This window comes from Aricia agestis, chromosome 3, assembly GCF_905147365.1.
Source record: "Aricia agestis chromosome 3, ilAriAges1.1, whole genome shotgun sequence".
Lineage (NCBI taxonomy): Eukaryota > Metazoa > Arthropoda > Insecta > Lepidoptera > Lycaenidae > Aricia > Aricia agestis.
In genome coordinates this window covers 21,802,788-21,830,259 of record NC_056408.1, presented here as the reverse complement: position 1 = coordinate 21,830,259, position 27,472 = coordinate 21,802,788, and the positions used below count along the sequence as shown (strand labels likewise).

At 37.4% G+C, this 27,472-nt stretch overlaps 1 protein-coding gene across 1 annotated transcript; it reads right to left on the bottom strand.

Annotated features, from left to right (window-relative positions):
* LOC121725709 (UDP-glucosyltransferase 2-like) lies at positions 1–27,472 on the bottom strand. Its single transcript, XM_042112771.1, has 10 exons — positions 27,414–27,472; positions 27,065–27,219; positions 19,042–19,129; positions 12,580–12,745; positions 9,194–9,385; positions 6,461–6,680; positions 5,915–6,134; positions 3,586–3,805; positions 2,681–2,784; positions 1–222 (listed from the first exon to the last, which is right to left on the bottom strand). The coding sequence occupies exons 2-10, from the start codon at positions 27,203–27,205 to the stop codon at positions 50–52; spliced, it is 1,524 nt and encodes a 507-aa protein (XP_041968705.1). The 5' UTR covers positions 27,206–27,219; positions 27,414–27,472; the 3' UTR covers positions 1–49.

The following is a 27,472-nucleotide window of genomic DNA, read 5'->3' as shown; positions in this document are numbered from 1 at the left end:
TTTCGTATGAAATATTTATTTACAAGTTACATATTCCCTTAGCGGAATATCATTGCTTCTTAACTTTTTTCGTTCTCGAGAACATTCCTTTTATCAGACACACTATCTTCTTGATGACTCTATAGAGGATGTACAGCACCGCCAGCAGTACGGCCGCCTGGTCCAGCATCCAGATCTCGTACCACTTGTACAGTAGCGTCTTGGAGCGCAGGTGGTGGGCACCTGGACAAAAATATGTGTCAAAATTTCTATGAAAATTGATCTTGTTTCTAAAGGTCGTCGTTAATAGCTACGTTAAAACTGCGATAGCCTTTTTTAAATTTTCTCTCTACTTATTCAGAACTTTAGTACCTTTTTAATAAGCATAAGTAATGATCTCTGCACCCTCGGCGCATTGAGGACATCGGCCTACTATATGCTTAGGTTCAATTCAGATTTCAGACCGCAAAGCGACGCGAAGATGCATTTGTGAATTTGTATTGAATTGACAGACTTGCATGACGTCGCACGCAATAAAAGACTTTTACAAATTATATTAGTTACTAGCTGTTGCCCGCGACTTCGTCCGCGTGGACTTTAGTTTTAATAGTTGTCCCCGAACATCGACTGAATCGTTTACGCGCAAATCAGAAAAGTATATTGTGTGGGAACTGCACATTTTCCCCGGACAAAAAAAACATTCCTTGTCCCAGATTCAAATTAGTATCTCCAATCTCCATGCCAAATTTCATCAAAATAGATAAAATAGTTTAGGCGATAATCATAAAAGTTTATTGTGCGGGAACCGTACATTTTCCGGGACAAAATTAGTATTACTGGTCCTTTCCCGAGACTCAAAGTATCTCCATACCAAATTCCATCAAAATAGATTGAATAGTTTACGCGCAAATCATAAAAGTATATTGTGCAGTAACCGTACATTTTTCCGGGACAAAATGTATCCTATGTTCTTTTTCGGGACTCAAAGTATATTTATACCAAATTTCAGCAAAATGGGTCCAGCCATTTACGCGTGATGTCGTGACCGCGCGGCTTCGCCAGCGTAAACTAGATATTTCACAGACAAATTAGTCCACAAAAAATAGCCTATGATCCTTCACGTGGTCTACTTCTTACCAGTTACCTGTGCCAAATAACAGAAAAATTGCTCCAGTAGTTCGTGAGATTAGCCCTTTCAAATAATTTCCCCCGTTTTTTTCACATTTTTCTATTTCTTCGCTCCTATGAGTCTTAGCGTGATAAAATATTATAGCCTATAGCCTTCCTCGATAAATGGACTCGAAAAATTCTTTCAGTATTAGATAAACACTGAAAGAATTTTTCAAATTAGATTAGTAGTGCCTGAGATTAGCGCGTTCGAATAAGCCCTTTCAAATAATTTCCCCCATTTTTTCCACATTTTCCTCTATTTCTTCGCCATTATTATATACTATACAATATATTATATATTATACAATACACATGGGAGAGCCATGCTTCGGCACGAATGGGCCGGCTCGACCGGAGAAATACCACGTTCTCACAGAAAACCGGCGTGAAACAGCGCTTGCGCTGTGTTTCGCCGAGTGAGTGAGTTTACCGGAGGCCCAATCCCCTACCCTATTCCCTTCCCTACCCTCCCCTATTCCCTTCCCATTCCTAACCTCCCCTATTACCTTATTCCCTCTTAAAAGGCCGGCAATGCACTTGCAGCTCTTCTGCTGCGAGTGTCCATGGGCGACGGAAGTTGCTTTCCATCAGGTGACCCGTTTGTTCTTTTGCCCCCTTATTTCATAAAAAAAATAGTCTTAAAGTGATAAAATATAGCCTATAACTTTTCTCGATAAATGGGCTATCTAACACTGAAAGAATTTTTCAAATCGGATCAGTACTTCCTGAGATTAGCGCGTTCAAATAAGCCCTTTGAAATAATTTCCCCCGTTTTTTCCACATTTTCCTCTATTTCTTCGCTCTTCTTAGTCTTAGCGTGATAAAATATAGCCTATTGCCTTTTTCGATAACTGAGCTATCTAACACTGAAAGATTTTTTCAAATCGGACCAGTAGTTCCTGAGATTAGCGCGTCCAAATAAACCCTTTCAAATAATTTTCCCCCGTTTTTTTCACATTTTCCTCTATTTCCTCGCTCCTATTAGTCTTAGCGTAATAAAATATAGCCTATAGCCTTCCTCGATAAATGGACTATCTAACACTGAAAGAATTTTTCAAATCGGACCAGTAGTTCCTGAGATTAGCGCGTTCAAACAAACAAACAAACTAACAAACTCTTCCGCTTTATGATATTAGTATGGATACGAAATTGATCCAAAAATGCATATTTTCGCGTCGCGTTGCAGTCTGAATTGACCCTTACGGTGCTCTATATTTTTTCTGAAATAAAGGGGCAAACGAGCAAACGGGTCACCTAATAGAAAGCAACTGCCGTCGCCTATGGACACTCGCAACATTAGAAGAGCTGCAGGTGCGTTGCCGGCCTTTTAAGAGGGAATACGCTCTTTTCTTGAAGGTTTGCTGCTGGTGACAGTTCGTTCCAGAGTTAGTCGTTCCCGACTAGAGTTAGTCTATTTAACCACTTTCCGCTTATTCGCCTAAGACAAAGTTGCGAAAACGCTTACACTTACCGCTTCGGGTACTTTAGTTGGTACTTACATGGCGTTTAAAAAATGGTATATTATGCTTACCTTTGCTCTCAATGGCGAGTTCCACATAGCTGGTCAACAGCTTTTTCGGCGGCACCGGCCGCTTGTGGTACAGACTCGACAGGTACTGCGCTCGCTTGTAGTAACTGAAAGTAGGTAAGTAAACAATAGAAATCCCACCAAAATTTAAATAATAGCCGAGGAAAATAAAACTTTTGACCTAGTAATAATTAGCATAGAGCTAAAAATGTATATACTTAGGTATGAAATTATAAATAAAACTTTGAGGTGGTGTATATTTAACGTCTCTACCACATACATAAATCTAGATAGATACCGCATGTGTATGTACTTCCCAAACGACGAGCAATGCTCGTCTTTCGAAAGTCTGTTCTTTAGTCTGCTATCGAAATCGGACGTCAATCGGAATTTTAAAAATGCCTAAATGCCTTTTATAATAATAAAGTGACGAATTGAGCTGTAGAAATTCAAATAGAAATGTTGGCCTAGACAATGGTCACGTTTCTTATCATCGGTACGTCACAGTAGTTAGGAAAAAAAATTCATACAAATGGAGCGACATCTTGATCTGTCTGTGGTCTCTACCAATTTTCAGCTCTATGCGAATTATTCCTAGGTTACGTTTTTATTGCGTCTAATTTAACTATAACTGCATTCGCATTACCTAGGTTCATTATCATATTTTATCGGGGACACAACATACATAGAACTACATTGCAGAACTACTTGTCTACGATACTTTCAAAATCGACATAGTTTCAGAGCCTATATCCAATGTTAACAAACAAATCTTTCTACATTAAATCCGTCGATCGGAGATTCTCGGAAATGCCATTGTATTCTATTGTTGAAGCCCCGTATGAGCGTACGGGGCTTGATAGGTTAATCTACAGAATACAGATGTTTAAACATCACCTAGTACCTACCTATCATTAGTAAGCATCTCGTTCAAGGCCACTCTTAACTCTGGTACCATATCCGGCGAGTAGGGTACCACGAGGGCTCTGCCGGCGTGCACCGCCTGCTCCGAGTTACCGGGCTGGTCCCCAAACACTGGTACAGCCAGGATCGGCTTACCGAAGTGGAGAGACTCGATGATGCTGAGCGCGCCGCCGTGTGTTATGAACACCTTCACGTTCGGATGAGCTGCAAAGATATAGGCGAGAGTTGGCACCTAGATAACACTTGTAAGATGGCACTAGGCGTAACTACACTGCAACACAGTAGTTCTATCATGAGTTTAAAGCTACAGTATTTAGGTATAGATACTCGATACCGACTATGTAAATATTTAGTATGGCGATTTTAGTTCCGCAAGTAACCGCTAGAGGCGCTGTAAAATTTGCCATACTAAAAATGTACGTAGTCGGTATCGAGTATCTATAAGTACTATAGCTTTAAACTCATATTAGAGCTACTGATAAGTAAATAGTTATTACCTAAACTGCAGCGGAGCAGCGCGACACGCACGGCCAAATATTATTTGTGTGAAATCGTATGAGGTACCCAAGTGGTAAGCGGTAAGGGTCAATTTTTACTAGCGCAGAATTGAAGCGAATTATTTAAGTAAACTAAATAATATAACAAATTCAACCTTAACTCCAAAGCGTTAAAGCACTTTATTATTTTCGAATTCGCGTCAATGCGCCCGACCAACGCTTATTGGCCTGGCAGAAGTAATTAATGTATGCGTTACGCTCTGGTTGAATTTTCTGTGTTCAGTTTTTGGGAATTCGCTTCGCTTCGACTCTGCGCTAGTATAAAGGAAGACACAAAACGTCAGTTTGAAACGTGAAGTGTCGCGTCCCTCCCCTGCAGCTTAGTGTCGATGTCGCTTAAAGCTGCGCGTCAACTGGATGGGAATCGGAACGTACACAGCGTACGGATTTGTTGCTTATTGATTTCTATGGTACTCAGTACTGTGTCCACTGGATCGGCATTTCTGCGCCTGAGACCGGTATTTATGCCGATGACTTCATCCGCAGTGAACGCGTCATTCGGATTCCGAAGTTTTCTTCCGACGTGTTTCCGACGACGCGACAGCTATATATAAATACTTATTCACGATGAATGACGATACTTTAATTACTTTAGTGGAAAATATGAATAACTTTACAATCTAAAACATCAACATTATGCCAACTTAGGAGAGACAATATTTGGGATGAAATTGGGCAAATAATGAATGAAAGTGGTTCCGATAAAATACAGCTAATTACAACAATATCCTCGTCACTAATATCGTCCTCCATAATGCACGTTAACAGGCTATGACGGACAAAGAATAACCGGTGGTAGGCATCTGTGTAGCCCCGACGTTCAGAGAATATTTGAAAAAATTTATTCTGAATAAAAATTTTTGAGTTTGAGTTTTGAGTTTCTAAATTGCCGATGCTTAATGCGAATGCAGTGGACGCACCCCATCGGCATTTCATGAATGCCGACGCTCCGTCCGCTCCCTACGCTCTGATTCCGATCCAGTGGACGTGCAGCTTAATCCCTACTTATCCATGGACAATCAAATGAATAGTAAGCCTTTACTAGCAGAAATCGAGCCCACGATTTCCGAAGTGATAGCCAAGCAGCTCGGCCTTCGTGGTGCCCGTACCGCAGACGAAATCAGCTTATCGAGCAAGAGCCTTCAGTAAAACAGCGATAAATAAAAATTCTCTTACGACCTTTTCCGAGACACAGGTATTTCAATGTCTTTCATTAAACCGGTTCAGGACCCCAGTTTAAATGCATTCGGCGAATGCATTTTGACTATAACGGTAACAGAGAAAAAGTCTTTCGTATTTATAACATTAAGGGCCTGTTTCACCACTTCCTGATAAGTGCCGGATCCACAACTTATGTGACAGGTAATCTGACAGATAGAGTATACTATAAGTTGTAGATAGGCATGGGCGTACCCAGGTTCTGGTGCCAGGGAGAGGGCATATTACCCAGGTTCTGGGTCAGGGGGGGGGGGGCAAATCAGATTTTTCATAAGCTAGGTGCTTATAAAGAATATAAGATTAAACTTTTAGTTGTAAAAATATTGTATTGCAAACAAATGGCAAAAATTCGTTTTCTTAATTTTTATACATAAAAGTACTAGATAATATACCTACTAAGTATAGTAGAGACGTCAACATGATCCAGGGGGGGGGGGCGGCTGCCCCCCCCCCCCCCCCTGCCCCCTCGGTACGCCCATGTGGATATCCTATCTGGCACTTATCAGGAAATGGTGAAACAGGCCCTTAGAATACTTACTTAAAATACTCGTCTGCGGCATCCAGGGTTTGACGTGGAGGTTCTTGGGCGGATCCTTGATCTCTGCCTCGAACTTCCACAGCACGGTGTAGGGAAGCTCCGCAAACATCTTGACAAGGTCCTGCTTCACTTTCTCAGGGAATCTCATGGCTTTGAGGACAGAGCCCATGCTGAAGTAGATCACTCCGTTTTTGGAGGAATCCAGTAGTGTTTGTAAGTCCTACAAGGAGTCAATATCTTTGTTAATTAATTGTCACATCAAACGACCAGCAACAACCCTAATTCCCGTAGAAAAGAAACAACCAACTTATATAATACGTCATCGCTAATTTGTGGTGGACGGTGGTTCGCTATTTAGCACAAATGTTGGTAGGAAGAACAAGTAGGTAGTTCAGGTATTGCACGATAAGTAAAATTTAAGAGGCAAGGCAAAGCATTTTGCGAAAGTCGTCCCGCAACCCCTGAGTTCCCATATGCTCACGCTTGGATTAAAAGAAACATTGTAGGAATTTCTGTGCATAAAGCTTAAAAAACACTAGACTATACCTTTGGCAACGGTGGAACATTATCATCAATATGGTACCCGCCGATCTCGACAGCATTAGGCGGCAGGCTGATGGCAGGCGTGAAGGACGGATGTGAGTTGAGGAAGAGGATGGATACGTTGCGAATCGCGTCCCAGTAGGGCGGCAGCTTGTGCCCGCGGGCTTCGGCGAAGCGACCGAACTTCGCGTGGTATTCCGCTTCGTCTGCTGGGAAGTCTTTTCTGTGAAGGGCATGATACTACGTCATTTGATCGAACGATGATATATTATTCAGATGTAGTAGGATATTTTGAAACCGATTGGCTGACTTGCATTGGACTTCCAGTGAGGACAGAGTTTTGCGATTCACAAGGCAAATTTGCGAAGGCATTTTGAAATGAGACATTCAAATATGAAACTAGCAGCCCAGCAGTCCCGGGGACGTCAAGTCTGTTAATTCAAATTTCAATGTTTATTTTCTTGAGTAAAAATATCGATGCCGATGCTCGATGCCCCATTAGCCAATTCAACGTTACCATTTTTTTCTTCGCTAATTTGACTTAAACTCATTAAAATATGAAAGTAATGAAATATACGAATACAATACTCGTAATAAATTTGGCGTGGTATAGTTAATTATAGTTTTTTAGATAATAAGCCTTAAAATTTTTATGGGTACGGTAATTAGACAAATGTAAAATTTTGTGTAACGGTAATTAGAAAGCATTATAATTCTATCTAAAACATCATAGAAAAACACTGATTAATAATATTGTAAAAGGGGTAGAATTAACGATGTCCTATACAACCATAACCTGCCAATAGTAAGAAATAGACACTTTCAAATAAAATCTGTAAATGCGAAAATAACAACAAATATTGTTTTAATCAGTAGATATTTATTAAGATCCAGGTACGATGAACCTAAAAATAATTATATTCTAAATCTCTTTGGACAGAATAGCAACTCAAATGTAGGTCACAGCTTTTACATCTCGAAAATTACTTATTTTTGTTTTCTCGTAATTTTACAAGTTCATCTCTATTCATGAACACTTATTTCTCGATTTTTTTCCATTTTTTATTTTTTTTTGCCTTTTGTAATAAGCTCTAAAGTTTAACTCATTTCTCTTTTGAGTTTTCTTCCGCCATTTTGTTAGAATTTCGCTGATAAGCAGTATTTTCTTTTATAAAGTATACCTTTTTTCACTTTTTCCCTTGATCTCTGATATAAAACTGGGTAATTTCAAATTTTTACTCGACGTTTCCAAGGAACAAGCCTTCTTCTCTCCAATTTCTTGTCTGGTCATTCCCATCCAAAAAAAATAATGTATATATCGCAAAGGGACTAACTGACATAGTGATGTATCAACACACGGCCCAAACCACTGGACGGATTGGGCTAAAATTTGGCATGCAGGTAGATGTTATGACGTAGGCATCCGCTAAGAAAGTTTTTTTATTAATTCAGCCCCCAAAGGGCTATGAAACTTTGTAAATTTAAATAATAATAATAGTAGCCATTTATTTCGGATCACAGGAAATCCATAGTGTTAGTAGAAAGTACAATTAAAATTTAAATTACATTGCAATTCTTATAGTATAAAATTATTTATTATGAATGGTTGAAACTATTAATGAAACTTAATCTCTATCTAACATGCACCTCTATCCAATGCCTTATCAAACCATCAAAACTGTCAGTTAATACCCTTAGAATGCTGTTATTACTACTTCTGACACGCTGCATCAATGACGCCCCTCGTTTCCTTAGTATGGCGTTACAGCCATCAGTGCGCATTTCGGCAAACATACCTGAGGCACTACAGTACCTCGGTAGTCCTAACAGCATTCTAAAGATATTATTGTACTGAACACTAAGAGCATTTATTGCACGCTGGGTGTAGCTCGCCCATAGATTGCATGTGTAAAAGGACTGACATTAAGCTTTAAAAAAAGTCACTTTCACCTCTGTAGAGCATCTTGCAAATCTACGAGCTAACATGTTCCCACGTACGGCCAACGCTCTTCGCTCCCTCTTAATGTCTACTTCGTCAGCAAGCGTGTCAGTTACCCAATGACCCAGGTATTTGAATTTATTGACTTTAGCAAGTGGAACTTCATTTAGAAACACGGGTGGTATTGTACTAACTTTGTGTTCACGAGGTTGAAAAACACGCTAAGGAGAAGAGACCCGTGCACTTGTAATGTGCCAAATCCTGTTATTTTTGGGTGGGCACCCGAAAACAGCATGCGATACGGTAATTAGAACTTTTGATAGGACAAGCGATTATTTCATGATAACTATTTATAGGCTGGGCCTATTGAGTCGATATTTTCCAATGCGATAACCAATGTTTATGAGCATTTAAAACGATGAATAGATCATGGTTAATATGTATGTTATAAAAATTACAAGCAAGTTTCGAGATCAAGTTGGCGTGGGGACACGTCACGGTAATGAGAAAAACATGATTTTTGAACACGACTTAAATTAATTTAGTCTGAATTACTTAAATTAGAAGCCTGTGTTTAAGCTTGTAGCTAGTTACGGATGCTATCTACCGTTTAAAAATATTGCATACTTGAATAAGATAATATTACAGAGTATACAAGCCCGGGACACTTAAATTTTGCTATCCTGAGAATGGCCGTCAACATTGCATCGACGCGTTATTTGTTTTGGAGGAAATCCATAGGAAATCCTATCGGTAAAATTGACATATTGCATTAAATATTTTAAGCGAACACTTACAGAAACCCGAAGCTCATCAGCAGATACCACGCGGTGTTCATCATCCGCTGCGGCAGGTTCATGGGGATGGGGGCGCTGTTGAACATGGTGGGGATGGTGGGGATGTGGCGCACCGTGTCCACCAGGTTCTCCATGTGGGGAGACATCTCGCCGTGCAGCACTATCCAGGGGACTTGGAGCACGGCTGCGTAACTGGAACGGATAGAGTACGGGTGAGAAGATATTATTGGTTGCGGTACAATTACACATGCTTACAGGGCCGTCTCTAGCCCATGTGGCGCCCGTGTGCAAACATTACCCTAGCGCAACCTAGCAAGCGCGCGGTCAAAATGAAATGGTTAGAAAGTGCAAGTACAGTTTAGGGTGAGGAGTCCATTAGTATCATATGGATCATTTATCCTGAAGCCACTGGACATCAAGTTACCACATAGGTACTGTCAAATTTCTCCAATAGATAACAAACTCTATTGTTTGTAGATTAAGATTTTTTTGGTTTTGAATACCTACCATGATGTGCTATTGACTGGCCTTAACATCCTAAGCCCCAAAACGTACCCATGTTAACATACTCGTATCTATACAAATGTACTTCATATAAATGTCCAAATAATGAGTTTTTCATTGTTATTTTGACATCACAAATAATAATAATAATTAATAATATAGTCATTTGATAACATTTGACAGGGAAGTTCACTAAAAGCGAGGGCCCTACACACGGGTATAAAGTATTTTAAGGAAGGAAAGAGTGACAACTAAGAAAAACATAACATAAGATTTTTTTAATAATCATTTAATATAATATTTAATAATAACTATTTCCTTGCGAGCAGCACTCGGCGCCCCTGGGACTGCGGCGCCCGTGTGCAACGCACGCACTGCACCTATTAGGGAAAGACGCCCCTGGATGCTTATTTCAAGCACGAATGATGAAAGCATGCTTCAACCGAGCAGTTGCTGCTTATGAGCACGTGTGTCCAAGCATTGTTCAAAGTAAGCATTCTGCATGCCTATCTCGCTTTTTTAGCTTTAAGTAGCTAGCAGCAACTGCTCGGTTGAAGCATGCTTTCGTGCTTAAAATAAGCATGTTTAACTGTACTTTATGCTTTAGTACCCAGCTGTTGGACTTGGAGTTTTTTTGACAGGAGTTTATAATTTCAATAGTTTTGTTGATGTGTTAACTTGACGTAGACGTAGTTGACGTTAACTAAACAAAAGCTAGAGTGAACAGAAGTAACGAGAAAATCGACTAACGGCCATTCCCAATATTTGATCTATCTCTGGTTTTGCCCTACTAGAGATAGGAATAGCTAACAATTGACATTAGAGACATATATTTTATGTCAATTGTGAGCTATTCCTATCTCTAGTAGGGCAAAACTAGAGATAGATCAAATATTGGGAATGGCCGTAAGAGATCTCGAAATTTATAAGTTTGACGTAGTTTATGTCATATCGGCCGGCGCACGCAGTACTAATGCGTTACCCAGCATGGTGAAACCATGGACGTATAAGGGTTGATTCAGACCGCAACGCGACGCGTAGATGCACTTCTAAATTTATAGGGATTTGACAGATTTTAATTGCGTCAGACGTCTTGCGAATCTGTCAAATCCATACTAATTTAGAAATGCATCTACGCGTCTCGTTGCGGTCTGAATCAACCCTTATACGGTGAATCAATATGTTCAAAATTCAAATTAATATTTGCGCCCAACTCGCGTACACATTCGCCGTTTGTTTGAAGTGGAGGTACTCCTTGGTTCTGTCTACTCTGCAAAAGCGCTAGTGAATAGATCTGTCAAAAATCTCAGAAACCCTGTTTTTATTGTTCTGTGCAGAAACCACATACGCACACTTGCTAACGCACACTCGTGGACCAAGAAGGCTTCATCAAAAAGCAATTAGGCGAGATGAAACAACAAGGCCCAGGCACCAGTGTCAATGTCCAAACGCACGCAACGCGTCATTTCCCGGTTGTGGTTAAGAGATCGCACATTTTCAGCACGCACACACCGAACGTGCCGCATTTTAACCTCGCACATTCGTCCGCATCGTACGCGCCACATTTCGTGTACTATGCGGTGCGTTCGACGCGTACGGCGCGTACGGTGCTGACAGATGTGCGATCAGCTTTAGACACCACAATGGTGCTGCTGTGATAACTGATATGTCACATCGATATATTGTGTCGACGGACTCGGTGTTCAACGCAGGAGGGTGAATAACCGTTTTGTATTTTTGACACATGCTATGTGAACACTGTATAGCATGTGTTCCCACAGCATGCTATGTGAACGCATCACATAGCATGCTATGTGATGCGTTCTGCTTTGACGACGCAATGTACCATCGAGGAAGTTGATTCCTATGCAATTGACAGACCAACGTTATTTGGTCGAATATGTCAAATGAATGTTAATTGTGATATGTCAGCTGGGTTTGACGTAACCCAACCAAACTACTTAGGTCCCCGATTTGCATAGGAATCAACTTCTCTGATAGTACAACAATGATCTAGATTCCAGAGCAGTTTGAGTTGTGAACGCATACAAAATGTATTAAGTACCTTAAGGGCCTGTATTCCCAGAAATGGACGATTTTCAAGATTTAAAAGTGACAGTAGACACAAAAATATAAATAAAAAATGACGATCAAAAAACTATAAAATAGCAGGCGCAAAGTGTGGGACTGAAAGCGTACCAGCCGAACCTTTGCGCCTGCTATTTTATAGTTTTTTGATCGTCGTTTTTTTATACATCAATTAAATTGAGTCAAAAAAACGAATCGCCCTAAATATATTCTTTGTCTTTAATTCAGTGTAAAAATTATCTGAAAATTTCAAATAATTTGGACATGGTATGGAAATTTCGTTAAAAGAAGAGGTAACTTTGGGATTTTTTTCTATCGAGTGAAGTTAATGATATTGTGTAATGGAATCTGGATTCCACTGTGTTAGATCCTTAAGTACCACATATATTTTTTTCAGAATTTAAATTACTATATTTTTGTGTCTACTGTCACTTTTAAATCTTGAAAATCGTCCGTTTCTGGGAATACAAGGCCTTAAGGCGCTTTGCAGACGACGGGGCGGGGCGGGCCGGTCAATTTCGCCGCGAACGATAGCACAAAGGGAATCCTATATTACCATCGCACACGGCGGGCAAAAAGACCGCGCCGCAGGTGCTCGTCGGGCACTGGCGGCGCATGTCCGCGGCTGCCCGCCGTGGATCACATAAACCAGTTTACATGTAGCGCAGACAGCGTGTGCTTTGTATACGGTACGCGGCGCGGGCAGCCGCATACATCGACGGGCGTACGCAGCGAAATTGACCGGCCCGTCCCGCCCCGTCGTCTGCAAAGCGCCTGAATGTCAAACAGCTTACCCAGCTTCGATATCGCTGAACAACCACTCCGTGATAACGGCGTCGTAGCTCTCCTTGGTGAGGGCGTGCTGCACCTCCGGATTGTTCAGGATCGTCGTCGATACGTTCGACAACATTTCCTTCAATTGAACCATGGACACATCGTTGTTGTTTATGTCGTTTGTGTCTGAAAAAAAAAACATGTATATTTTACTGTAAAAGCTCGAATTTCGGTAAATCTTAAGATATGAGTGTAAATCTTAGGATTTACCGACACGAGTTGGTAAATGTAAGTATTTCTAATAATTACGACGATCTTTTTCTCCAAACGAGCCGGCCCATTCGTGCCGAAGGTCGAAGCATGGCTCCTCCACGGTGAATACCACTTTAATAATTTTAAAATAAAATAAAGATTTATGGGGGCCATCCATACTAAAAACACAATTTCTGGCCTGCTTTTGCTCTATAATGGTACGGAACCCTTCGTCCGCGAGTCTGACTCTCACTTAGCCGTTTTTTTTCAACATATATTATGTTGCATGCCTTAAACGTAAATCCTAAGATCTACCAACTATATGGTGGTAAAAGTTCGTATCGGACCTTTTCAGACATTTTACCATTAGGAATTGGTAGATCTTAGGTTTAACCTTTTTTACAAGAAAATCTTAGGATTTACTGCAGTTCGAGCTTTTACAGTAACATATATTTAGATTTTAGAATGTCAACATGACTACTGTAATCTTATCTTATATCTTTAAACGAGCAATTCTTGTGTCTAATATAATATAGTTGGAATCTCGGAATCGGCTCCAACGATTTTCATGAAATTTAGTATATAGGGGGTTCCGGGGGCGATAAATCGATCTAGCTAGGATCATTTTTAGGAAAATGTCTTTTTATTCTTGTTTTATCGATAATCGATAAACTGAAAAATATGACTCTTCCTGACATCTATTGGTGAATAATAGTACTATTTTGTGAGCAACTAATTGTTTTAACGACACATCACACAACAACAGCTAAAGCTATCCAGCAGATGGCGTTGTTAAGTAACACGAAGTCAATGAGTGTTTGCTATACCGAGCAAAGCTCGGTCATCCAGGTACTAATATTTAACATCACTACTACAAAATAACTTTTTAGAAAAGGAGATACATTATAGTCGGCTAAAACTTTGAAAGTAAACATTTCATGCAATAATTCTGTTCTGTTCCGTTTCGTTCCGTTCTGTTCTGTTCTATTGTAAGGGGGGATGAAAGTTTTTATGAAAGTATTGTTATTTTTAAAGAAAGAAGCGCTTAAGGGCCTGTTTCACCACTTTCTGATAAAGTGCCTAATAGGCTATTCACAACTTTTTTGACAGATTCTCCATACTTGATCAGCTGTCAAGTTAATTGGTGGATAGCCTTATCAGGAAGTGGTGAAACAGGCCCGAACCTTTTTATATTGCATAGCTTTTATCGCGGGCTCTAAGCGCGGTGACCGAATCAAGAAATTCTGTAACGAAAAACACCTAACATTCGTCTAATGTCGTTTTAGTTCGGCAGAATTCGGCTCGGTGCGAATCGGGCTGTGGTGCGCAACGATATCAAAATACTACGTTACGTTCCTTCTAATTCTATGGTGGCGTGACGTTGCCAGACATCGACACGGTGTTTGTGTGCAGGTACTAGGCGTATGCGAATTATGATTGCATTAAGAGGGTACACCAGGGGCGAGAGAAATTGAAAATAGGTATTTGAAAATGTATTGCTGTCTCACCAATCTCAAGTCTCCCACCGCAGAGCGCGATAGAGACAACACGACAAAAATTGTCATCAAAGAACAGAAAATCTTCGATTCGTTGTCCGCTGATTCCTTCTCCAAAACTTAACCGATTTAAGTACTTTTTTCAATAAGAATTAAAGCAAGGCTTGAGCTGTGTTCCTATGTTTTATTTTTTTTTTGTATATTTTAGCCAGTTTTGTTCTCTGGGTGTTTGAACACAGAGGAAAATCTTGCCATTTCTTTAGGTTTTTGGACGTTCTTATCTTTTTTAATAATAAAATTATGAAAAGACAGAAAACATAGGGACATGCTAATAGTGGCCATAGATATTCAGGAAAAAATCATAACTCTACCGGCATTATCCAGGGAGGAAACAGGGGACAGCGTTTGTATGGAAAAACGGCGATGTGGACTTTTCTTAAGTTGATAAAAATGCTATGCTTTACCGCGGCATTCCCCGAGTGCCACATGTATTTCTTTTAACTATGATGTTTTGATAGAAATAAATTCGGTAACAGATAAATAATCTTATAAGTACTTATATAAAATTCTCGTGTCGCAATGTTAGGCCCCGCACTCCTCCGAAACGGCTTTACTGATTTTAACCTAAATGCATATTCAGTGGGTCTGAGAATCGGCTACTGGGTTCTTATTATATTGATAAGTGTAAATATTAGTAAATAAAAATAAAAAAGGCGGCGACCATTGTTTGTACGACGGGATAGCGATAGACGTTTTTAGTCACTTCAATAAAATAATATGCGTGAAATACCTACTTGATTTATATTATGGCCACTGACCTCTATAAATTATAATATACTGGACAGGCTATGCCGTACAAAATGACAGCTATTTTTTATGCCAGTTTGAAGCGCCGCGGTGAGCGTACTGTGAACTAATTACATAGAAAACTAGCTGTCCCGGCAAACGTTTCTTTGCCATATAAAGTACTAGCTGTTGCCCGCGACTTCGTCCGCGTGGACTTCAGTTTATAGCGCGCGATGTCAACAAAATTGGTGTCAAAAGCTTTTATAAAAAAACCCTGGTACCCCTTAAATCAATACAGCTGTGCAGTGTGCAAACAATAAGTACTTCATTTTTGTATGTTAAACTTTATATATTATGCCAAATTTTAAAGCTTATTTAGCCCCCCAATTACACAACTTTACCCATAAACTATTTATCATTGATAGGTTTAGCCCCAATTTCACCAACGTCTGTTAGTGTTAACAGCTTGTTAAAATATCCTGTCTTCTCTTTCATTCATATGAAAAAACGAAACAGCTAACGTGATACTAATTCGAGCATTAACTTTAACAGTCGTTGGTGAAATTTGGTCTTAAGGTTACGTCACTGCCTGCACAGATAAAGTACTGAGTTATTTAATACCGTAGAATAGATATAACAATCGAAAAAAATCGAGACTTAAATGTAAGATGATACCACCTCTTATAGAAAGACTTTTGAGCAAGCGTCAGCGCCATGTAGAAGACGCACGGCGCCATATGAACGCCATTATGAATTTTTTGAACAAATTTACGACCCTTACAACCCTTTTTTCCAGTAAAAAAGTAGCCTGTGTCCTTTCTCAGGCTTTAGACTATCAGTATACAAAATTTCATTACAATCGGTTCGGTAGTTTTGGCGTTTGGCGTGAAAGCGAGACTGACAGACAGACAGACAGACAGAGATACTTTCGCATTCATAATATTAGTACAGATTATGTGCACACTGCACAGCTGTTTTTGGGTATTTTGATTAATTAAGGGCCGCGCTACACCGGAATGGCAACGGCGAGGCGAGCACTTTCAGCGCTGCCATTCCGGTGTAGCGCGCTGCGCGGCCCTAAGAGGGGTACCACTTACCAGGGTTTTAAAAAGTTTTTAAATTTGACACAAATTTTGTTGACACCGCGCACTATAAACTAAAGTCCACGCGGACGAAGTCGCGGGCAACAGCTAGTTATGAATAAAAACAATAATATATAATAAAGTAGGTATGATTAGTTCTGTTATAATAATGAAGTAAAAAATAAAGCGCCATCTGTTTTCATATATTAGAATTAAAATGTAAAAATATTTTCTGGATGGAATATAGGCCAACACAACACACTCGAACTCCTTAGAAATGCAGTAGGAGTTCTATAAGATCAGATAGATTGATTATTATTATAGCAAGTGATAATATTATTAAACATAATATTCTAACGTATTAAAAACTATAAACAAAAACATAATAACTAATAAGTATGATTAGTTCTATGTTACAACGAAGTAAAAAAAAAGCGCCATCTGTTGAATCGTATTAGAACTAAAATGTTCATTGCATCGCGTCGATATATTTCTGGATTTTTTATAATATTATACATAAAATATATTTAAGATTTTTGAAATATTATTTTAATACACATCCAAGACCCAGGAACATTGAAAACTTTTTGTTCCGCCTGCGGGACTCGAACCCAGGACCCCCGGGATGAGCGCTGGCCACGCGCAATGCGAAGTAATTTTCATCGATATTTTCATGGAAATAAGATATTTTCCCACATCAAAATGTAGCCTATGTCCTTTCTCAGACTCTAGAATAACTGTGTACAAAATTTCATTGCAATCGGTTCAGTAGTTTTGGCGTGAAAGCGAGACAGACAGACAGACAGACAGACAGACAGACAGACAGACAGAGATACTTTCGCATTTATAATATTAGTATAGATTTCGCCCGTATTATTTTATTGAAGTGACTAAATAATTAGTATGTCACTACTCACCATGGCAACGTCCATCGCTATCCCGTCGCACAAACAATGGTCGCTGTCAGTCTCGAGTTGTAATAATTTACTATTATTTATTCAACAAATGCACTTATCAATATAAAAAGTACCTAGTAGCCGATTCTCAGATCTACTGAATGTGCATATAAAATTTGGTAAAAATCAGTAAAACCATTTCGGAGGAGTAAGGTGACTAACATTGTGACACAAGAATTTTATATTATATACGAAGATTATATTATAAGATTATATTATTACCTATTTTTAACAAAAAATTAAAACCGACTTCCAAGGTAAAAACAATAATAATATGAACTAAAAAGTATTAAATAACTCTTACTCTTTAATATTGCCTTTTTCAGAATTCGTCTAAATCTCAACTATTTCTGTACATACTACAGTCTTCATTACTTTGAAGTCGGTACCAGCTAATTTTATCGTGAGTTCAGTCAATGTCAGAATATCTGAAGCTTTTGGGACTGGTACCGACTTCAAAGTAATGAAGACTGTAGTATGTACAGAAATAGTTGAGATTTAGACGAATTCTGAAAAAGGCACTATTATAGAGTAAGAGTTATATTTAATACTTTTTTGGTCATATTATTATTGTTTTTACCTTGGAAGTCGGTTTTAATTTTTTGTTAAAAATAATAATTTCACTCTTTTTAGTTATCTACAAGATAAGGCTTTATGCGTAAATAACCACTACGAATGTTAACTATTCACATTATGTTACTGTAAGCGAAATTGTGGTAAATGCTTGCAGTTATCTAAGCGATGCTGCAATTTAAAAACTTTTATCTTTAAATGTTCAGGAGTTCTGTTCGGTGCCTTTGGACCAAGAGACACCTTTGTATGAACTTTCTCTTATTCGTAACCTATGTTTAAGTTTCTAGAAACAACATTTTAACCACTATGAGTCTTTTGATAAATTTCAAGGATTTCCCTCTATTGCTCATAGATCCCATCATCAGGTCACCACTTTTGTAATTATTATACAAAATCAAGATTATATCCTATACAACAACACAAGAATTTTGATTCGGTCCACAAACAGCGAAATAATCATCAAAAACATCTGCTTCGATGCAAAATATCACGAAAAGCATCAATAATTGGGCCATAATGTGATGACCCATGGCATAATTATGATTTTGATGATGATGATCAAATAAATTGATGTGTTGGCTTATGCTTTCAGTTGTTTAAGCAACGCCGAAATCCCCGAACCTGTATCTATAAGGATTCAAAAGTTCTGTTGGGTACCTTCGGATCCAGGGTATAACCTGGTGCGAAATCTTACTTTTTGGTAGCATTTACCTCGAATGCATCAGAAAAAATTGAAATCATATTATACAATATTTCCATACAAATTTCAAGGAGTCCCCTCTATTCCTCCAGGATCCCATCATCAGATCACCACTTTTGTGAACATGGTACCAAATTCGAGTTAAACCCTATATAACACAAAAAGAATTTTGAAAATCGGATCACAAATGGCTGAGTTATCGTTGAACATACAAAAAAAAAGATACATACAGCCGAACGTATAACCTCCTCCTTTTTGGAAGTCGGTAAAAATATTACAACCGCCATTTGCAAAATAGTAGTTCCAAGTATCAGCGCCAAATGCCTATATGGCGACATTCAAATAGGAACATTTTATTGATAGCGATCGCCTGTCTTGGTGTTATAGAGGTCAGTGATTATGGCAAAGCAACGTTTGCCGGGACAGCTAGTAATAACCATAATATTAAGGTGCTCATATACGGGACAATTTGTCGTTTCGATCGATCGTCAAGAAAATCGTCCAATCGATCTTTTGAACGTAAAATCGTTCGCGATATTGCTACACACGTACAATTTGTCGTTCGATTTTAACATCGAGGAGATAAATCGTTACGATAATTGTCCCGTGTATGGCCATTGGCCACCTTTATACTAACCATCAACAACGTTTTGCAACACGCTCATGTCAATGATTCGTAGATTCTTCACCGGCTTCTTCTCGGGAAATATCGCCATCAGAGTCACCTGAAAACAACATCATCATCATCATCGACTTGATTAAAGTAATCGTAGTTAATTTCAAATTTACATTAAGTACCTAAATAAGGCTTAATGTTATCATGATCCAGCGAGTAACTAGTTTTCATCCGGTTCAGAAGACCAATTTTTTTTATCTTTATATTTTAATGAGCTTATTCAATAATGAATACCTATGTCGCATATGACCAATTACAAAATCAGAAAGGAACAAGCAAAGAAAAAACAATTGCTTAACAATAATTATTATTATTTATGATGTCGATCCTTCAAACTAATTTTGACAACTTTTAAGAGATCATTATAGCTACCATACGGTACGGTACATGAAGCTAAAACAAAGGTACGGTACTTCTAGGGTTGCCAACTTTTTTTGACAAAAAAAAAACGTTTTAGGGTCAATTTATACTAGAGCAGAGTCGAAGCGAAGCGAATTCCTAAATACTGAACACCGAAAATTCATTCGTAACGCATACATTACTTCTGTGAGGCCAATCAGAGTTGGTCAGGCGCATTCACGCGAATTCGCGCGGATGAGCGCACCTTTTTAAATTCTCAGAAGCAATAAAGTGCGTGAACGCTAATGGAGTTAAGGTTGAATTTGTTATGTTCAGTTTTAATAATTCGCTTCGATGCGCTTCTACTTTGCGCTAGTATAAATTGGCCCTAAAAACGTATTTTTGTATGCTTTTAGCGCATACTAATAATTTTTTGTTACGTGTTTGTTAAATGTTACGAAGCTTGTTTGACAATCAACATTTAATTTAAATAAATAAACAATAATTCATTCTTAAAGGACAATAGTATCAAATGTATGAAAAAAAAAGAGAGTGAACAGAAACAGGTGTAGCTCAGAATTTCAGTCCTAATAAATAAAATAATTCTGTATATAGGTATTTCCACTTAAGATTTGACCACTAAATGAAAGATATTGCTATTGACTTTACGTCAGGAGTGTTTTTTTTTAATTTTTTGTTTATTTATGTTATTCTGCAGCTCTATTAATGGGCAACAAGGTATTTTGGATTGCGTGATTAAAAGTTAAAACACCGTTTGAAGTAACACAAAATATACTAATTCAAACAGTTTAATTACATAATATTATTACGTACCTTCTACATATTCTAATGTGAACTGCATTGTCTATACGCACTCGATTTTCTTTTCTTTTTATTTAATTCCTTTAGTTAACTCATACATGCATGGAAGAAGAACTTTTGGAAGTTGTGCCCATGTAAAAATTATTTATAGACATCGGATTATATGCATTTGCATACTTGCATATTATGCAAATGCATATAATGGCACTTTTTAGGTGATAGTGCATATTTTGGCAATTTTTCGTTGATAGTGCATATTTCGGTAGTATTATGCCCTCGTAGTCTAAAAAATAGCTAATCATGACACACACCGAGGCCACAAAACAGAGGTACGATAGATCAAAACACTTCAAATATGTGGTCCATACCCATTTAAAGATTGCTATAAGTACACCCAATATACAATATCTTTCTAGATACAAAATTTGTCTTTGTAGTTGGCAACATTATTAAAAATTTTGAATAAAATAGTTAACGATTTGATAAACTTCCATGGGCATTAAGATTATCGGAAAATGTAGAAAATTATTATTGGTGCTGTATAAGAAATGAAAAAGCCTAGATTTGATGAAATTTAAAAAATTGGCGCTTTTATTAAGAGGATACACCAGGGGCTAGAGAAATGAAAAAAAAGTACGTGTAATATCTATAGCTGTCTCCCTTACCTCAAGCCTATACCGCAGAACGCGAAAGAGACAACTGCAGAAAATCCAGAAAATCAACGATTCGTTGTCCCCTGATTCCTTCTCCAAAACTTAACCGATTTAAGTATTTTTTTCATTAAAGATTAAAAAAAGGATTGAGCTGTGTTCCTATGTTTTGCTTTTTTTGTATAATCTAGCCAAATCTGTTTTCTGGACGTTTGAACACAGCGGAAAATCTGGCCATTTTTTTTGGGTTTTTGAACGTTCATATCTTATTTAATAATTAAATTATGAAAAAAAAGAAAACATAGGGACATTGTATTAGTGGCCGTAGATATTCAGGAAAAAAATTATAACTCTACTAGCATTATCCAGGGAAGAAACAGGGGACAACGTTTGTATGGAAAAAAGGGCGGTGTGGAATCCTCTCAACGGCACCACCGGAAAACTCTTCAAAAAAATAATAAATTTTAATATTAAGTGACTTTTGATTGTGCATATTTAGTGCATATTTAGGCCATTTTTCATGCATATTTGCATGCATATTTCAGTATTTTGATCGTGCATATAATCCGAAGTCTAATTATTTATAACCATAAGGTTAGGTTAGAGACTCACTGTTTAGAGTCTCTACACATGTAGATACTCTAAAGTCTAAACAGTGATGAAATCAAAACTACGGTGCTAGGCCTCATGTAGACACGACGTTCTATAAGTGTTAACTTTGTTAACCTACTTAAAAATAAATATTTTTCATTTCATTTCATTTTCATTTCATTTTATTTTAATTTCATTTTAATTTCATTTCATTTCATTACTTTTTTTTTTATTTTGCACGCTTGTCATAGCAAAACATGGCGCACTGTAACAATCCATGTAATCATGTTTTTGAGCAAATAAATATGATTAATGTGTAATAATATACTTTTTGGGATGGGCCAGACATCCGTCCAATTTTTCACACCCCGCTCTTATGCTGGAAAATATCACATTAGGTGTTATAGATAATATTATGTAAACTGTTTAAAAATATATTTGGTGTTACTTTAAACCATGTTTTTTATTACACAACCTAAAATAGTTCCCTATTCTTATGGACCGTTTTAATTATGGAAATTTATAATTGTTATAAAACTATAATAGATGAACGGCATTCTAATAACAATTCAGCTGCTAAGTACTGCAAAGAAAAGCATTAAAAACATAACTTTAAAAGAAGATAAAAAACTACCCCTGACAAAATTTTAATAGCATTAATATATTCTATTTAGCCAACAAATATAATATACATTAAACATAATAATTATTTCATTTATTATGACTGAAATTCTGAGCTACACCTGTATCTTTTAAAAAACGACTATCATTAATAGTAATTGAAAAATCGTATTACTTGGTGACTGAATTTTTAAATGACGATGCCCTGAAATAATTTGACATGTATTTTCAATTGTTAACAAACTAATAATTATTATGTACTAGATGTCCCGCGCGGCTTCGCCCGCGTAAATTAGGAATTTTACGGAAACCGTACATTTTCCCATAAAAATAGCTCTTATGTCCCTACTCCCTTCACTTGGTCTACTCTATATCTGTGCCAAATATTGCCATAAAAATTGCTCCAGTAGTTCGTAATTTCTAATATTTCCCCCGTTTTTCCCACATTTTCCTGAGTTTCTTCCGTCGTATTAGTCTTAGCCTATAGTCTTAGTTCTTACTCGATAAATGAGCTATCTAACACTGAAATAAGTTTTTAAATCGGATCTGTAGTTCCTCCGATTCCGTTCAAGCAAACATACTCTTCAGGTTTATAATATTAGGTAGGTATAGATTTTTTTAAATTATCGCTTGACAAACTCGAGTCTCGATCTAAAAGACTATGAAAAGTACTTACCAATAACATGGTATAATATGGTAGTGATGATGATGACGATGTTGATGATGAATGTAATTTGCATAGAAGCATATGCTTTCCGTTCTTAAAACAACGCCGAAACTCCCAAACTTGTATCTATAAAGAATCAGGAGTTCTCTCAGCACCTTCCGAACCACGGTATACCAGGTATACCTCGGTTCAAAATCTTACTTGTTGGTAGCATATGCTTAGAATACTTCTCACGAAACCGAAGTCACCACATATTTCCCTATAATTTTTGAGGAGTTCCCTCGTTTACTTATGGATCCTTCATCAGATCACCACTTTTGTGAATATAATACCGAATTGGGATGATACCCTATATTTATGATGATACCCAAAAGAAAAATTTTGAAAATCGGTTAACAAACGACGGAGTAATCGTTGAACATAAGAAAACGAACATAACACCTCCCCCATTTTGAAAGTCGGTTAAAATTGTAGCCTATGTGTTATTATGATGTTTAAGCTATATCGACGGGTGCAAAGTAAAAAGAGTCATCTACAAAACAGCTACTTTTCAGGAGAGCGCATAATAGGAAAAAATGCTCCCATTTTGTCAATTTCCAATCAAATTTATTGAAATTTTCATCGTTGTTTCATTATTTATAAATTAATCTACATGTATATTTAATTTCTTCTATTTATGTTTAATTTACGAGATATTGTAGTTGTCTGCATCTACATTGCGCTTGAAAATATGACAACTGAGTTAACTACCACTTGGTCGTTTCTACGTGGGAATTAAAAATTATATTTATTAAAGTATTTTTACCGATCACTAGTGCCATTATCAGTACCTAAGTAAAGTATAACACTTTATGTTATTAAAATATGTAGTTAATGCCCGTTTTACACCTTAAAAACACCAAGCTCAGAACATAATTGCGTAGATATCGTTTTCTACGTTGTCGATTCGGTGCAAGGTGCACGATTTAGAAGGAAGTTAAAATATGAAATACTAGCTTTTGCTCGCGGCTTCGCTCGCGTGGAATTTGAAAATCGCGTAAAATGCAAATATTGCTGTAAGCTCCCTTAGAAACATGATGTTATTCCAAGACCAAAAGTAGTCTAGTAATATAAGCGGTTTTATCTTTTCAAATAAGTTTATGCCAAAAAACAATACGATTAGTTTCTTAGTTAGAGCGTGAAGGAAGGACAAACAAATAAATAAATAAAAAAACATACTTTCCCATTTTAATATTAGTTTGGATATACTTAGGAATCATTCATTTACTTTCGTACAAATCGTAATTTCTCACAACAAAAATTAAATTCTGTGTCAATACTTTAATTACTTTAAAACTAATTTAAAAAGTATTCAGTATCATTATCAGTACAGGAACTATGTTGTAAATTATTATAATTTAGGCAGAGGCTTATTACGAGTAAGTCTTTGTACTTGGCACTTGCGAATTGTGATCATGATGGGTTCATTATAACATCATAAGCATCGCCGGACGTTTTACACCATCGGAGGAATGTATACGATTCTTCAGAACACAAAATGAAATTTTATTTCAACGATTTCTTAATTGCTTTTCATGATCACAGAGATCCTAAAACCGGTCAAAGATAAGTTAAAATGAATACTTCGCGAGATATTTTTGCGCTACAGTTAAACTTGCAAATGCCGGAATATGATGTTTTGCAGGTTGCAATTTCCCATTTCTGGACTGATGTAATTGTTTACCTAAATTTTGTCGTAATTTACGTCACGTGTCAATACACGTGTCTTTATTTCTCAATCGCCTTTTCTTTACATCAATACTGAACTGACGTCTTTTTCTACCGTTTAACGAGGAAGGCGTAGAACAATCACTTGATGCCTCCACTGCCGAAGAAGTATCAATGGTGTTGTCTTTAGAAGATTCACAGTTTGAGAGGGATAATATACTCGATGGCTCGATATATGAGTTAATAAACTCAAGCAGGTCATAGATTATATGAGATCAAACTATCTGTTTAATAAAAAAGACAAAATATTTTGATCTAATACTGATAATGGACGCGGCGGACTTGAAGTGATGAATTGTATTCTGAGGGCGTTGGCGTATTCAATAATTTGCTTAGATCGACATCCAAATTTTCAAAATCATTTTATATTTTAGACTGAGAGTGAACTGGTGTGACTGGCCCAGAGTATTCAGATCATGAGGACTTATCTTACGAAGTTAACTTATATTAATTTGTATTCATCGCTGATACATCAAGGTTTTCTATAGAAGTTCAATAATTCTTCATCGGGCAACACAGTATTTTGCTCGATAAATCTATCGTTTATGTTCTGGAAACTTTCAACTTCTTTAAAAAGTTGTTTTGGACTTTCTGAACATGAAACAACAGTAAAAAATAACAGAAAGAAATTAGAAGTCAATTAATATAATAACAATAAGAATTAACATAGAAAGGTACTCATAAACATAACAAACAATACTAATTTACAAAAGTAAATTGAGACATCTAAATCACAATCGCAACGTAGAAAAAGCTATATGGCAGATAGCCGCTTATGCCGCATAACATTAACCCCGCGCGTCCCGCGTATAGACGATCAGCGGTAGTTATCCGCATCTACGTCGTGCAATTTCACAAAACAGGAGTAGATGTCTTCTTTTACGTGACAAAAGTACCAGAAATAAGGTGATATTTGAATTTTTGTTTTTGTTATGTTGTAGAACATGATATTTTAAGCTAGTTTCTACAAAAAAACGAAAAACTCAAAATTGCAGATGACTTTTTTTACTTTGCACCCGTCGATATTATTGTAAAGTTTCATTAAAATCCGTTCAGTAGTTTTTGCGTGAAAGAGTAACAAACATCCATACATCTACATATACATCCATGCATCTATACATCTGTGGGATAATGCGTGGCGACGCTAAAGGAAGATCTTCCAACCGAGCGAGGTGTTATGCTCGGTCAGGCCGAAGCCCACGTGATACATTTCAGTTGTCGTATATATACCGACGCGCTCAGAAAACTTCGATAGCGCGATGCAGGAATATTAGGCGATTTGTGGGTACCGCCACACATCCAAAATTTTTCTCACCTTTTAAACCTTCCCTAGACCTCCACGAATAATTCAAGACCAAGATAAGATAAATCCGTTCAGCCGTTCTCGAGTTTTAGCGAGACTAACGAACAGCAATTGATTTTTATATATATAGATATTGTTATTTTATTTATTCCATATTGACATTAATTTAAGTAATATTGTTTAGTTTTAATTGAAATCGTGATGTACTTTGAAATATTTGTAATTTTGTAGGTATACCTTGACGAAGGTGGAAATGTAGTGAAACCAGTATTAATTTTAACACCTGTTACATGTACTTACCTGCATTTCACAAATAAATTATATTCTATTCTATTCTGTTCGCTCTGGGTTTTATTTTAGCATTGTCCTTTAAATAATTTATGCTCTATAGACGGATAGACGGACGGACATACCGAAACTATAAGGGTTCCTTGTTGACTACGGAACGCTAGAAACTCTTTCAGTGAAAGCTGAATTATCCGTTTTAAACAGTTCGTTCAGCAATTGTAAATCGTATAACTAGTAACTACCCATAATGAGTATTTTGTTTTACGCATCACAGTAAAGGTTGAAAATAAAGTATATTTGCATACTTTATTTGTATGTAAAAGTATAAAGTATAAATATCAAAAATAAAGTAGGATACGTTATTATAAAGTATGGTTGGCAACCCTATGTACTTACTTCTATATTTGATGAAACAAGAATTAGGTACAACGTTATACTCAAACGTTGTTTTTTTTTTTATGAAATAAGGGGGCAAACGAGCAAACGCACACTCGCAGCATCAGAAGAGCTGCAGATGCGTGGGAATAGGGTAATAGGGGAGGGTAGGGAAGGGAATAGGGGAAGGTAGGGAAGGAAATAGAGGAGGGTAGGGGATTGGGCCTACCAGACCTAAGTAGTTTGGTTGCGTTACGTCAAACCCAGCTGACAGATCACAATTAACATTGAATTGACATATTCGACCAAATAACGTTGGTCTGTCAATTGCATAGGAATCAACTTCCTCGATGGTACTAATAAAAAAGTGTCGAGGTCAAATACTGTTCTGTGATCTGTCTAGCCTCTATTACGCCGAACGCGCGATAAGGAACTTCGTTTCAATAATTGTGATATGTCGGCTGTCTTTGCCGTATAACGACCAAATTACATAGGTCCCCCATCTGCCTATTAAGCAACTTCTCTGATAGTATCTAAATAAACTATAAATCTGTTAAGTACCTCATGTCCCGCCTCCAGTAGCGGCTTCACCATCCCAGTCATCAAGTTGTAGTGACTCCTCGAGGGACCATTCTGGATGGCCAGTATTCGGTAGCCGAACGCCGCAGATATCGTACAGAGTAGCAGTAGGAAGGTCCTCATTTTGAATTGGCTGTCTAAAATTAAAAAAAAAACAGTATAAGACGAGTATTCATTAGGCAAAGAATAGGCAAAGAAAGAATTATTACGAATGAGCTTTTCTTTTTTGATTTTATTTCATTCAGAAAAACAAAAATATTTGAGCATGAAAAATCCAAATATCCGGATTTTCTTGAGAATTCTTTTTTTGCAATCCCTATCTATGACCCACATAGCTAAGCTTGCGCTATCGCCTGCACAGTGCACACGTCCAATACACTGACAGCCGAC

Excerpts from the sequence above, each read along its gene's own strand:
- LOC121725709 (XM_042112771.1), bottom strand. The coding sequence starts at position 27,205 with ATGAGGACCTTCCTACTGCTACTCTGTACGATATCTGCGGCGTTCGGC. Across the intron at positions 9,386-12,579 it reads TTCAGCGATATCGAAGCTGG|TTACGCAGCCGTGCTCCAAG; the intron begins GTAAGCTGTTTG and ends TATCCGTTCCAG. Across the intron at positions 2,785-3,585 it reads GAGATGCTTACTAATGATAG|TTACTACAAGCGAGCGCAGT; the intron begins GTAGGTACTAGG and ends ACCTACTTTCAG.